At 55.3% G+C, this 12,594-nt stretch overlaps 4 protein-coding genes across 4 annotated transcripts; 3 read left to right on the forward strand and 1 right to left on the reverse strand.

Annotated features, from left to right (window-relative positions):
* Window positions 1-450: 450 nt before the first annotated feature.
* On the forward strand, window positions 451-1,681 carry NGA_0114901 (short chain dehydrogenase). The gene is made up of 2 exons (XM_005855346.1): window positions 451-564; window positions 950-1,681. Exons 1-2 carry the CDS (start codon window positions 478-480, stop codon window positions 1,640-1,642), a joined length of 780 nt encoding a protein of 259 aa, XP_005855408.1. The 5' UTR covers window positions 451-477; the 3' UTR covers window positions 1,643-1,681.
* A 1,645-nt stretch (window positions 1,682-3,326) lies between these two features.
* On the reverse strand, window positions 3,327-5,345 carry SCRK (fructokinase; the record flags this gene model as incomplete). The annotated part of the gene is given in 5 exon segments (XM_005855356.1): window positions 3,327-3,359; window positions 3,370-3,723; window positions 4,201-4,455; window positions 4,923-5,105; window positions 5,195-5,345. The coding sequence occupies 5 exon segments, from the start codon at window positions 5,294-5,296 to the stop codon at window positions 3,327-3,329; spliced, it is 927 nt and encodes a 308-aa protein (XP_005855418.1). The 5' UTR covers window positions 5,297-5,345.
* A 175-nt stretch (window positions 5,346-5,520) lies between these two features.
* Window positions 5,521-10,525, forward strand: NGA_0115300 (amino acid transport protein). Its single transcript, XM_005855350.1, has 12 exons — window positions 5,521-5,774; window positions 6,068-6,165; window positions 6,671-6,760; window positions 7,163-7,282; window positions 7,506-7,602; window positions 7,964-8,101; window positions 8,470-8,578; window positions 8,813-9,049; window positions 9,166-9,385; window positions 9,569-9,666; window positions 9,883-10,018; window positions 10,144-10,525. Exons 1-12 carry the CDS (start codon window positions 5,652-5,654, stop codon window positions 10,436-10,438), a joined length of 1,761 nt encoding a protein of 586 aa, XP_005855412.1. The 5' UTR covers window positions 5,521-5,651; the 3' UTR covers window positions 10,439-10,525.
* A 900-nt stretch (window positions 10,526-11,425) lies between these two features.
* Window positions 11,426-11,980, forward strand: NGA_0115201 (uncharacterized protein; the record flags this gene model as incomplete). Its single annotated transcript, XM_005855349.1, has 3 exons — window positions 11,426-11,521; window positions 11,631-11,701; window positions 11,833-11,980. 3 exons carry the CDS (start codon window positions 11,426-11,428, stop codon window positions 11,978-11,980), a joined length of 315 nt encoding a protein of 104 aa, XP_005855411.1.
* Window positions 11,981-12,594: the final 614 nt, after the last annotated feature.

Below are 12,594 nucleotides of genomic sequence, written 5' to 3' on the forward strand. Positions count from 1 at the left end.
GGCCGGAATTCTATTATTCCAGTGATAATGCCGGTTGTTGCTTCATGGTTCAAAATACGAAGATCGCGCATTTCAAGTTGTAAACGTTGCTTAATTTCAGTTGTTGACAGAGCGTTGTCTGGTACTAGACCGTTCGCTAGTAGTCCTCCATCCCATCGGCGACATGTTATCCTCGCACATATTTCAAGCACATGAAACGGCGTGGTCGTGGACTGACGCACTCCGAGACAGAAATTCCTGTCACACACTGGGTTCTGTGTACTCGCGCAGGTCCTGCCGGAGAAATGCGAGAGCAGCCAACTGTGCTTCCCGTGCTGCCACTTTTCTTGTTGCAGTACGTGGCGTTCTCCCACGAATGAACACATACGTGTGCGTGTCCGATGGCGAGGCATTCGAGTCAAATCACCCGTACACTTGCTTACATTCGCTCTCGTGCGTATCCTATTTGCAAACAGAAGAAAGGAGTTGCGATAAATCATGACGGCGGGCAAATATCTGGTTATTGGGGGAACGGGGGGAATCGGACGCATGCTAGCAAATCGACTGGTGATGAAATATCACAAGGTGAGCCGAGGTGAAATGGGGGCATCTACAATGCGAAAAAGAGGTCGATTAATGAAATGTAGCCCAGCGATATATGTGATGATGAAAATTTGTGTATTATCAGCTTTTAAAGGTCGTAGACGCCTTGTGTGAAGGAGAGCTCGGGAATGGTGTTGAGCGTTCAGAGCCAAGCCTGAGGAAGTCAAGTCTCGTTTCGCAGAGCAGTCAAACAGAAACGACCGACATCCTATCGACAACACGACGATGAAGCAATCTGTGTCGACCAAGAGTTATTAATGTGATAAACGTACACCACATCTGAAGACCTCCTTGGTAATTGCAATCTAAATGTTGCGACGAAGGCTTACCCGTCCCTCGTTCCGCCCCCTATTCCTCCACCTCTCAGGTGCATTTGATCTCGCGCCACCAGGATCAGCTAAATCATCTGGCGTCCTCGTTACACGCGCCTGGAGACACAGGAACGCACACGGGAGTGGAAGGAACTGTGGGCTTCACCGACGTGGACGTGACGGACACGGCAGCCCTCGAGAAAGCCATCAAAGGGATGGGCCCGCTCAACGGCCTTGCCTACTGCGTGGGGAGCATCAACCTGAAGCCCCTTAAGGCCACCACATCCGACGACTTCCTTCAGGCCTTCATGCTCAACACTTTAGGCGCCGCCACCGCCATCCGCGCCGCGCTGCCAGGCCTAAGCGCCCAGTATAAGAAAAGCGGGGAGGCCGGTAGCGTCGTCCTCTTCTCCTCCGTGGCCGTGCAGCAAGGGTTTCCCAACCACGCCATCATTAGTGCCTGCAAAGGCGGCGTCGAGGGCTTGACACGCGCCCTCGCCGCCGAGCTCGCTCCCTCCGTCCGCGTCAACGCTGTGGCCCCATCCTTAACAGATACGCCGCTCGCCCAGGTCCTGACCCGGTCGCAGCCCATGAAGGAGGCGATCGCCAAGGCCCACCCCATCCCCCGGCTCGGTCGCGGAGACGACGCAGCGGCAGCGGCGGCTTTTCTCTTGGACAACTCGGAGTCGTCCTGGATAACGGGGCAGATTGTGGGCGTGGACGGAGGGCGGTCGGTGGTACGAAAATGAGGAGGAAGGGGCCTAGAAGAGGGGAGACGAGGACAGAGGGGTGGGGGGGTCGGGGGATAGCAGTGATGGACGGGGTTTGACGATGGAGGGAGGATGCGGCGGGGCGTGTAAGTAGAGAGGAAATTTCAAATCAACAAGGTAAACACTAGGGCGCCACACCGATCAGATCTTTTGCTTCAGATCTGGGTTTAGAAACTCGGTGCTTTATACTTTGGGTTTCTTTTGCCCGCAAATCGTCGCTTGGTCCCCTGCCTCCCCTCCCTCCCCTGCCTCCCCTCCCACCTGCTTGTGGGCGGTCACCGCCCAGACCGCCTCCCCCTCCGCTTCTTTAGCATCTGTGCGAGACGACGCCTCGACCCTCCTTTTGGCCACGTCCTCCACATTTCTTAAGGCCCTCACGCCCTCGCCTTCCATTCCTTCAACCCGCCCTTCCTCTCCCTCCTCCGGCTCTTCAAATTCTTCCACCTCCATCCTCTCCTCCCTTTCCCGCCCACCTATTTTGCCCGTCAAAAACGTGTCACTGTCTTCTTTGGCCCCTGCTACCGCACGTATCACCTGCCCCCATACCCCCCCTTCCCGCAAAGGAGGGAGGAGGCCATTGTCGTGTCGCCCGGAAAAGGATGACGAGCCAGGCTCGTAAGGCGGCACCTTTCCCTCCTCAGAGGGCGGAGGAGTGCTCTGCACGGTGGGGGAATGCATGATAACCAGTGGTTCATCAATGCATGACCATTAGAATAGTTGCCATGGAAGTGTGAAGGGAGAGCGAGCATGCGGCGGTCAGTTCTCCGGTATTAAAGGGGATGGGTTAAGGCAAAAAGGAAATGGAGGTGTCAGCGCAACTGCCGGGCTGATGGGCTGTCACCCCAAAAATGGAAAAGCTCTACAAGGATATACACTGGTACACACAGGCATAGGGATTGGCAGAAGAACTTTGGTGGCCGTTTCTGCAATTACGGCTACGATACATAACGGGGAGGTTGGCAGCAAGCTTCTACTTTCGATGCACGTACGATTGATGACACTTGCGAAAGTGGCGTTAGACAGGCGAAGGTATGGGATTCAACAGGCTGGTTCGTGTTAGGAGCCTGTGTGAAGAAGGTTGCTTGGACCCCAACAAGCGGGTCTTCGCAATTTGTAACGGAGGAAGAAGAGACGGAGGTCGTAGGGAGCGTCGAAGACAGTGCAGGAGACGCCTCCGGCATTCCTTTCTAACGTGCTGTGATGTTCGTGGTTGTATCCAGCATGTGGTGAGTATGTGCATCCTTCCGAGGATAAAAGGGGTTTATCAAGTGGAATGGTCGCCGGCTTGGATTAAGTCTTGGCTATGAAGAAGGGGGACGCGGCTCGGCCCATATCCTGGCTTTGGGCTCCTGAAAAGTAGCTTGCTCCCAACGAGTCAATGAATGCCGACAAGATCATATTGTTTTTGGCTTCACAGGGGTTGAAGATGGGCTTGAAAACGTATGAGACTTGATCATGAAGGTGGATGCTCCACGTCCGAAACATGAGCAGAACAGGACGATTGAGGGCTGTCACAAAATCCTCATATTTCTCTATTCTTATTTATTCCATTTATTTATTTCATCCTGCTGTCGTGATCCATGGAGCAAATCAAACAATGTCGAGGACTCCTACAGTGAAATGCCCTTTTTTCCCTTCCCCGCCATGAAGGAGTGTACTTCAGTCAGGGTTGCTTGCGGATAGATCGCCCCCGGCCCTTGACACACCATGGCACCGCATGCACAGGCAAATCGAACCACCTCCTCTATTCCCCCTTCCTTCCCTTCCTCGAGCAAGCTCGGCTTGTTGACGAGTTGGTGCAACAACCCAGCTACAAACGCGTCTCCGGCTCCCGTTGTATCGATGGCCTGAACGTCGAAGGCATCCATCTCGCCAGTGTGTCTCCCCACCTTCCACGCCAACTGTCCCCCGCCATCTGTCACTAACACCGCCGGCTTTTGCGGCAGGGCCTCACTGATGACGTGAGGGCGTGTCTCGGCGTCGAAGAGCCACTCTGCTTCCTCCTTGGCGAACTTGACCAGGGAGGCTTTCGAGAGGAGGGGACGAATAGCAGCAAGGGCCTGAGAGAAAAAATGGAGAAGAAAGTGAAATGAACATTTAAGACTAAGGTGCGAGACTGGCAGAGGCTAAGTCCTGGAAGAAGCTACTCTGTCGGTCTACAAGCAGGGAATCGCCCAGGAGAGGCGCCGTGCCTTTTGACGCGGCGCGTGCTCGAACCTACGGCAGTCAGCGCCTTCTACCTTCTCCGTCCCTATCAGCTTACCGCAGGCGAAGGCCCTTCGGAGGGATGGCTGTGTCCCTCCCAAAACGTCGGGCGCCAATTGATGTCCAGGGCTATCTTAACACCTGCCCCCTCCGCCCAGCTAACTGCCGCCTGGGGGGAAGAGGACAAGGACGGCACAAAGACATTAAATTAAGTACGGAGAGAGGAAACCATTGGGATTTGAGGCATTGGCGGAATGCTTTGTCCACCGATCGATGTCTGAGGAGATTTCATCACGTTTATCACGTAGGTCTTAGAAGCCTTTCTCCCCCACCTGCAAGGCGTCGGCCGAGAGGGCGCTCGCCAAAGGTAACGTCCCAATCAGAAGCCATTGTGCCGCGGGAAGGAAGCGAGGGAGAGCTTGAAGGAGGGCGAGGGGGTCCACGGCCTGGTCCGCGTAGCCCTCTCCGGACCGATCGCCGAGAAAGCCTCCGAACTCCCTGTCTCCCGACGAATCCCGCTCGACCAGCACGACGCGAGAGGGGCGAACGGGGTCCCATTGAAGAGCGTCGATGTTAATATGCCGGTTCTGGAGGAAGATAGGGGGAAAAGGAAGGAAGGAAGGAGGGAGGGAGAAAAGGGGAGGGAGGGGAGGGAGGGAGGGAGGGAGGGAGGGAGGGAGGCGTCACGCTTTTTTCCTTGAGTTGGGTTGTCTTCCAAGTCCAAGGCGTAAACAATCCCAATCAATCCTTCCGTTCTCCCTTCCTTCCCTTCCGTTATCGTTGTTCACCTTAAAAACTTCTAAGAACTGCCTTCCAATCTCATCCTCGCCTAGACGCCCCAGGAAAGCCACCGAAGTGCCCAGCCTGGCCAATCCACACGCTACGTTCGCGGGAGCGCCACCGAGACGATCATCCTGACCTCAGTATAACAGGATGATGAGTGCGCGGAGATATGAAGGTACGATGGAGTATAGGATTGCTCGTATCAGGGCTGATACGTCGAGCCAAAATTTGGCTGGACGAAAGGCAAGGGAGGTCTTTGTCGAAAACGTACCACGGGCAGATCAGTCGCCGGGTCACCACCCAAGGGTCCCAGACGGTCAACAAGGGCCTCACCGTAGCAAAGCACCTTAGGAGGCTCCATCCCCGTTGACATGGGCAGGCGGAGGCAGCGGGAGGGGGAGGAACTCGCAGCATGTGAGGATGAAGACGCTAGAAGGTGCGAGGACGTGAAAGCCTGGAGGGCCAGTAAGCAACAGGGATTATATAAATGAGCACACGTCATGCTAGCCCTCGTATAACTCGATACTGTGCTTCAAAACGAACCTGTAGGTGGAAGGGCATGGGTAGGAGGAGTGCCACTAGGAAAGCTGTTGACCACAGTGGAAAAACTCTAAAGCTTTTTGGTCCTTTAACTTTGAACTCCATTCCGCTAGAATCTACAGTGGATTCACGCTCCTCAATACACCTGTCGTTTGGAAAAAGCAGTTCAAGAATGGATGAGACGGCACAATAAGTTGTCGTTGATGCACATGCTTGAGTGTGACGCCATCATTTAATGCTCGCTCATGCCTTGTTCCAAGCAGTCCCGACTTTTCAAGATGCAAATATGACGATTTAAATGTTTCGTACCTGACTCGATGTACTTTCTTACAGGCAAAAAACTAGCAGAAGGGAAAAATACCGCTCGATTTGTTGGCTCACTACTCACTTGCGGCTCTTCTTCTCGCTCTGATTCGAGCTTGTTTTCATATTCGTGCCGTCCAAAACACGGGGGGCAGCAATGGAGGAGACTTCGAGACACGAAGAAGAACAATTGAAGAATGGAGACACCGATAGTCCGAGTGAGCGGTCTTTTCTTTTGCCAACTGCATTGGTGGTGCGTTCACTCTCGTCTGAAAGTCAGGTAGGACGGCTCGTAGGGCTGTTGGAAACTTCGTGGTCTAAGAGATCGAGGCGTTACGTCATCATTTTCGGAGATGTCTTGCACGTCCATTATTTAATGTAAAAGCGACGAGTACGTGCATGAAGGGACAATCACGACCGATAAGATAGGGAAGGCGAGCAGGAAGAGAGCAAACAGAAGGCGCTTGGCGCCTGATATGATCTCTCGTGTACCCAAACTCGAAAACATCCCATCACCACGTCCTCTCAGACACACTATTCTTCTCTTTATATTTTCCCTTACCCTCGTCTTAGTATGCGAGCCTAGGAGGCCCCGCCACGCCCTCCTGCTCTCCAGCGGCGGCTGACAAGGAGTCAACGAGACTGCGGAAGCGACCGAGGAAATTGCAAGGGTGTGTGGGGCTCAGTGCTGAGAGGCGCCCCGGGAACGTGGTCACGGTCTAGAGGAAAAGGGAGGGAAACAGCGAGGGATGCAGAATACGGGTTCCGAACAAGTTTGTCTTGCCGTCTCCTTTGCGGAGCTCTCATGCACTTTCAAGACTTGAACGTCCTCCCTATCTTACACGCATTCATCGTGTAACCCACAACAGGCGGCGGGCGCTGGATATCAATCTTTTGACAGCCTTGAACGGGCCGGCCTCGTTCGCGATCCCTTGGTAGTCGTGGGGGGTGTCTAAGGAGATATCTGGACTTTCAAGTGCTGTCACATTCCTCTCTACTCCTTGTCCGTCTTGGTCACGTATCCTTCCTTTCTCCTCCTTGCCAGCCATTGTCTTTTCTTTCTCCCTTTCGCCCTCCTTCGGCGCGCCCCATCGCCTCCACCCCAGCGTCTTGACGTCTTTGCCCTCCCTGTCCCCCGACCCACCTTGGCGGCAACTTCCCCGTTCCCTTTGACAGGGCCTTCCAGGAGGCCGGGCTGGCGGCCGGAGTGCTCGGGGTGCTCGCGGTGGCTTTCTTCTCGTACACCACCTTGCTCCTTCTGATTCGGTCCGTGCAAGGAAAGCTGGATGGAGGGGGGCTAGGCAGGGAGGACGTTTGCCTGGGCGGGAGGCTTGCGACAGCTCGCCTCCTCGCTGCTCGACTGTGGCCCGCGTGGGAGGAGGGAGGGCGTCGGGGCCTCACATCTGTGTGCGGGGGACGCAGGAGGGAAGGGCGTGAAATGATGGGCGTGGGAGGGGTCACGTCAGAGCCGTTGGCGCATTCCTGTGTTGTTTGTGACGAGCCTGAGGCTCAGACTGTATGCTACTACGTAGTTGGAGCTGTCCTGAGGCGTTTTCCCGGTCGCGTCTCGGTCGCTCGGCCAGAAGCAGATGGGATGTAGGCGCGCTGATAAATTTGTTTGAATGCCAGGGCTCTCACCTCCCTTGCCTTTTGGTCCCTCTCACGCAGGGCCAAGCGCTTCTTGTCGGGGGGTCCGCCCGCGCTGGAGGCAAGAGAAAGGATGGGTAGGGAGGATAAGAGGAAAGATGCGGGAGTGGAGGCCGTGGCGGGCGAGAAAGGAGGAAACGGGTGAGTGCGGGACCTGTTTGCGCGAGGAATGTGCACCGGGTTGTGATGGATCGATCGCCGCAGAGGGGTCATTGCATGCGCTTGGGAAGGGGGAGAGGGCTTCGAGCAACACGACGAAAGGAAAACCGAAAGCCAAGATGTGCGGCGGGGGAAGGGGGCTCTGGGGCTTAGGTGGGAACCAGAGAAAATGGAGGCATGATACCAGATATATTGTAATTTACAGGCTCTCGGAAGCGGCGTCGGCGGCTGTAACAGTCCTATCGTCCGTGCAGGACCAGGCAGGAGCGGGGCCTGCGGACCTGCAGCTGAGCTATGCGGAGGTAGGAATGGGAGAGGATGGAGACACAGGGGCAGGAGAGCGGGAAAAGAGGCATGCGGAGTGGGAGAAGGGCAAGAGAATTAGTAGCCGAGGGTCGGCAGACGCTGTCAGGCGGGGCTTGGAAGGGGAGGGCGCCGGTTGACGACTAGTGTCTGAAAGGAGCCGTGCTTGACACGAGAGAAGGCGTGAAAGTGTTGGGACTAGTGTCTGAAAGGAGCCGTGCTTGACACGAGAGAAGGCGTGAAAGTGTTGGGACAGCAGATGATCTCAGAGGTAGACCCGGGTCATGCCTCGTGCTCCACAACGTACAAAAAACCTCGCCGCTGCGTGACTCCATGACTCCAACACGGAACCCCCCCCAGGTGGCAGCCCTCGCCCTCGGGGCCCCGGCCTCCCTCCTCGTCAAGACGGCCACCTGTGTTTCTTGTCTGGGCGCCTGTGCCGCCTACATCACTTTCGTTGCCGGGATGCTGCTTCAGCTCTTTCCGGCATGGAGCGAGGTGGGTTCTGGACGGGTGGGACGATGGGAGGTAGGGGGAAAAGACGGACAGAGGGAGGAAAGGAAGCAAGAAGGGCGAGGCTTTGGCTGCTGCCGCCGTGGACAGATGGGGGGTATGGAAGGGACGAGGGACGAAGGGGAGGCTGCCTTGGAGACGCGTATATGCAGCTATGTCATGTTGAGTCTAGAATAGTAGATGGTCTTATGGCAAAATGATGCTTCGTGTCGTGGGAGGGCGGGCGACGTGAGAGCAACGGGCATCTATGCAGAAGAATCTGGAGGACACGGCAGAAGGGAGGTCGAAAAATTTCCCAGCATCCTCGCCTTGGCTTTGCTTGACCTCTGGCCTGCTCTCTCTCCCCTATTCAGAGGGGAATCCTCTTGGCCCTTCTGCCGCCCTTCGTCCTCCTCTCCTGGGTCCGCGGCTTCCGGCGCCTCTCCTTTTTGAATGTGCTGGGAAATGCCTCGCTCGTTCTGGGTAAGCCGAGAGGGGCGGACAAGAGGACGCTCGCTGAGCCTGGGGAGCACGGGACTGTGGTTCGGGAGCAGTGGGGGAAGGAGAGAGCTACAAAAGTGTCGGATAGAGGCCGATCAGGAGCAGGATGTTTTGATGGGATGCAGGGAGGAGGGCAGGTGGTGGGGATGTGAAAAAGTGCCGTGTCTCTCTCTTCCCTTCCCGTCGCCCCTGACCAAGCCCCGTCCCCCATACCAGGCATTATTGCCATCTTCCTCGACGGTTTTTCTCGCCTCGTAGCTCCCTCCTCCTCCACTTTTCCCCCCGTCTCGTCCTCCTTGTCCTCCGCTCCTAAGCCTCCCACCCCTACGGCCCTGTCTCCCGCTCCCTCCTCGCCCTCGTTTTCCCTCTCCACCCGCGGTATCCACCTTGTACGACCCCAAACCCTCCTCCTCTTTTTTGGGCCCACCGCCTTTCTTTTCGTTGTCCACTACTGTAAGTATGCAGGGTATAGCAAACACGAACGAAAGGACATGGCAGGGAGGGCCTGACGTAGGATGGGACTCAGGCCAACGGCCAAGATGCTGGAGTCTAATTCAAGGGTGGGAGAGCGCCGCGACCAAGGGAGTTCGAGCACGCACACGACCTCATGGCTGTGTTCGTCGACTTGCTCCCTCTCCCCGAAACCCAAACTCTTCCATCCCTCCCCTTCCTCCCTTCCGCGCTTTCAGGCGCTCTACCAATCGAATCCGAGGCGAAACGTCCCGAAGACTTCAAGCGAGCCCTAGGACTCTCCATGAGCCTCACAGCTGCCCTGGACGTGGCTATCGGGTAAGGGAGTTAAGGTTTAAAGGCGTTTATCATCATGGGAGGGGTAGTGAGAGGAAGGAGGGGAAGCCTCCTGCATCTGTTTCCCTTTTCTCAACTCTGCTCGCATCCAAGGTAGCCGTTGAGACGCTTAACGCTATTCCTTTTCATATCCAATGATTTGAACATCCTCGTCCTTTTCCTCAGAGCGGCTGGCTACATCTTCTATGGGGGACTGTCCCCCTTGGTGAGGGACCAGGCAGGGCAAGTGGTACCCGGATGTGAGCGACCCGTGTGCGATAACGGTGCGTATTGGAGTGGCCATGGTGCTGAATCTTTCAGGAGAAAGGATGAAGGACAGACACGTCCATGTGTGTTTCTAAGAAGAGCGGGCAACTGGACGCAAGAAGGACATCGAAGCCCAAGCGATGCGAGACGTTGGCATGGCTTCTCTGCCAGTTCGAGAAGGGAGTCGAGACCTTTTTGTTGACGTCTCCCTTGAATTTTCTTCCCCCTTTAAGTCCTCAAAAACATCAGCCCCGGACCCCTCAAAACTATCATCTTCGCCGCGTTTTCTATCAATCTGACGTTGACCTACGTCATCATGCTGGCCCCGCCTCGGGAGTACGTGGAAGAGGCGATGGTCCGAGGCGACAGGTACGCACGTTGACAGGAAGTGGAGAGTCGGGTCGTCTCTGGAGGGTGGCATCATTCTGCAGACGTTTGTATTGTGAACAGAAGCACCCCTTTAAAAGACCCACAACGCGTGGCTATCTGAACAGTATAATTTCAAGCAAATGGCAGCGAAATATATGGCGTTCAGTCCTCGTCATCTTCACCTTCATGGTCGCTTCCTCTGTCCATCAGTTTGGCCTTATCACTGCCTTTGTAGGGGCAATCACGGACACTCTGCAAGGCTTTGTGCTCCCACCCTTGATTTATGCTGCCACCTTTGCCGTTTGGATGCCAAAGGCAGAGAAGGCGCTAATGATTACCATGAGTACGCTTGGTATCGTGTTGATGCTGACCGCCACGTATCAGAATATGAGGGAGTTGGAGAACTTGGTCCTCAGGTAGTCGATTGATAACAAAGTGAATCTGTGCATATTCAAAGTAAATCAAGAAATTCAGGAATGTTCTTTTCCTAGTTGCTCAGAAAGGAATTAATTCTGAACGTGACCGAGATCGACTGTTCTATTTCCAAGCTTTTACCGCGGGCTCACGGTGGGATACTTGAAGCGGCAGCATGCGCAATTACTGTGCGCTCAAGCATCGCAGCTCCGATCACTCGCTGTCCCCTCCACATGGTGTGATACGTCCAATCTTCGAGCCTGCCCGCGCAATTGGGACCTAGAAGGATAATAATATCCGAGATGAGTTCCTAAATGCTCTGCTCTGGCCTTGATACGTGCCACAGCTTCCAGTCGAAAAGGTTCCTCTTCCACGTTTATTCTTTGATCCTTCTCAGATCCCTTTTCCTTTTTTGTGATCGACTTTCCGTATGCGTTCATTGTGAAAATATCACAGAAATTAGAGCCAAGATCTAGCATAGCGTTCAAGTCATAGGTTGCAGCAGACAAAGAAATGATATCGCCAATTATATGCGCGAGACAAAACATTTAAAAAAATCGAAAAAAAAATACCAATAGGCTCGGAAAAAGTAGAAACCGACTGCTTTCGTGTACAAATCGCTGCAGTGTCCACAATTTAGAGCCCGAATTCATATTGTCATGAGAACTAGTATTATTACTCACCGTTAATTGATCTGGGCTGCGCGGATGCTCTTGATTTCCCCCATTTTCCACTTCTCTCAGCTCACCGGACGCGACACAAACACAGGACTAGCACTCGCCCGTTGGCGGCGACTCGGGAGGCACTTGTGTTCTTTTTTCATCCATAGCGTTTGGGACGTCACCCGTCTCGGCAGTGTGCTTGTCTAGATGACCCTGAGGCTCAAATAGGAGAGCATACGAGGTGTCGCGGCCCACAGAGCCACCACATCGATCCCCTCCTTGAATATATTTATCGCCCACAATTTATTCCTTCCCCGGTCTTTCCAACACAATGCCCCTACAGATGGGCAGCGACGATGGTGAGGAGCAGGATGAGAAGCACAGCGAGGCCTTAATCCTTGCGGATATAGAAACTTTGGCTTGTCGGGTGAGTAGTGGGGAGGAGGAGAGGTGGTAGATGAGATGCGGTTTGAATGTTGAGGATTGCTTACGCCTCTCATTTTTCCGATTTACATGCGCCGCTTTTCCGCCTACAGATCTCGGTTGGTGCTATATTGAGGCCTCAGTGCGACGACCTCTTAAAAGGCTTCGAAAAGAGGATGATCGGGTAGGTTGATATCTCCCTAACGCCTTCAGCGAAGGGGGAGAGGGGGAGGGAGAAAGGCAAGGGAGAGGAGAACAAAAGGGTGCAAATGTCACCGCAGGATGTCGTACTCATGTGAGCTGCCGCAATCTCAGGTACGAATCCTCTTTGCGGGAACTGGCTGCCACCTCTTCCACTTTACTCGCCCGCATCGCCGCGCTCCGATCGCACGCGTGGGGAGTCCCCCAGATGCCTTCAGCGGGCGTCAAGGGAGGGGAAGGCAGTGGTAAGCTCAAAGCATAAAAGGGTCAGGCAGCTAATATGGCTATAATCCGCGATCATTTTGCTTTCGAGAAGCCAGAGGTTTCCAGCGCGCCCCTCACTCGCCCGGCCCCTATCCTCCGTGTGTTTTCTTCCCGCACCGCACGTCCTCCCGTCTCACCCCGTTCCTCCCTCCCTTTCCATCACTCCTTCATGCCTTTTTGCTGTTTCTGGTCCGTCAGCAGCCATGGATGGGTCAGAGCGGGGGGGCAGGGAGGCCGTGGAGGGCTGCCTGGAGGCGCTTGCCATGCAGGTTCGGGTGCAGCACAGCCAGGTGGAAGGGCTCGAGCTCGCGCTGAAGGGAGAGTGGGAAGGTGCGACGGGGGGGGGGGAGGCGGGGAGAATCGTGAGGCTAGATCAGTCGCCCTTGAATCGGGGATGCGACGTCCGTGAGGCTGGTATGGGCGTTCCCTCTTACCCGCACTCTTCCTTCCTTCCCAGAGCGTGGGGCCTTAGCAGCACGACTGGCGCCTCGTCCACTACCTCCCTCCTCCTTGTTAGGGGGCCTGAGGAGTGCGGAGGGCCGGGAGGGGGGGAGGGGGGAGGGAGAGTGGACGGGGGGGGGGAGTGGCCGCTGGTTGGCAGAGAGGTTGGAG

The sequence above is a fragment of the Nannochloropsis gaditana genome, assembly GCF_000240725.1.
Source record: "Nannochloropsis gaditana CCMP526 unplaced genomic scaffold scaffold217, whole genome shotgun sequence".
NCBI lineage: Eukaryota > Eustigmatophyceae > Eustigmatales > Monodopsidaceae > Microchloropsis > Microchloropsis gaditana.

What these genes read in the sequence shown, in the direction of transcription:
- NGA_0114901 (XM_005855346.1), top strand. Translation starts at nt 478, where the DNA reads ATGACGGCGGGCAAATATCTGGTTATTGGGGGAACGGGGGGAATCGGA. An exon ending in TGGTGATGAAATATCACAAG is followed by an intron (nt 565 to 949) that starts GTGAGCCGAGGT and finishes TCCACCTCTCAG; the next exon opens with GTGCATTTGATCTCGCGCCA.
- NGA_0115300 (XM_005855350.1), top strand. Translation starts at nt 5,652, where the DNA reads ATGGAGGAGACTTCGAGACACGAAGAAGAACAATTGAAGAATGGAGAC. An exon ending in AAATGCCTCGCTCGTTCTGG is followed by an intron (nt 8,579 to 8,812) that starts GTAAGCCGAGAG and finishes CCCCCATACCAG; the next exon opens with GCATTATTGCCATCTTCCTC. An exon ending in GCGACCCGTGTGCGATAACG is followed by an intron (nt 9,667 to 9,882) that starts GTGCGTATTGGA and finishes TCCCCCTTTAAG; the next exon opens with TCCTCAAAAACATCAGCCCC.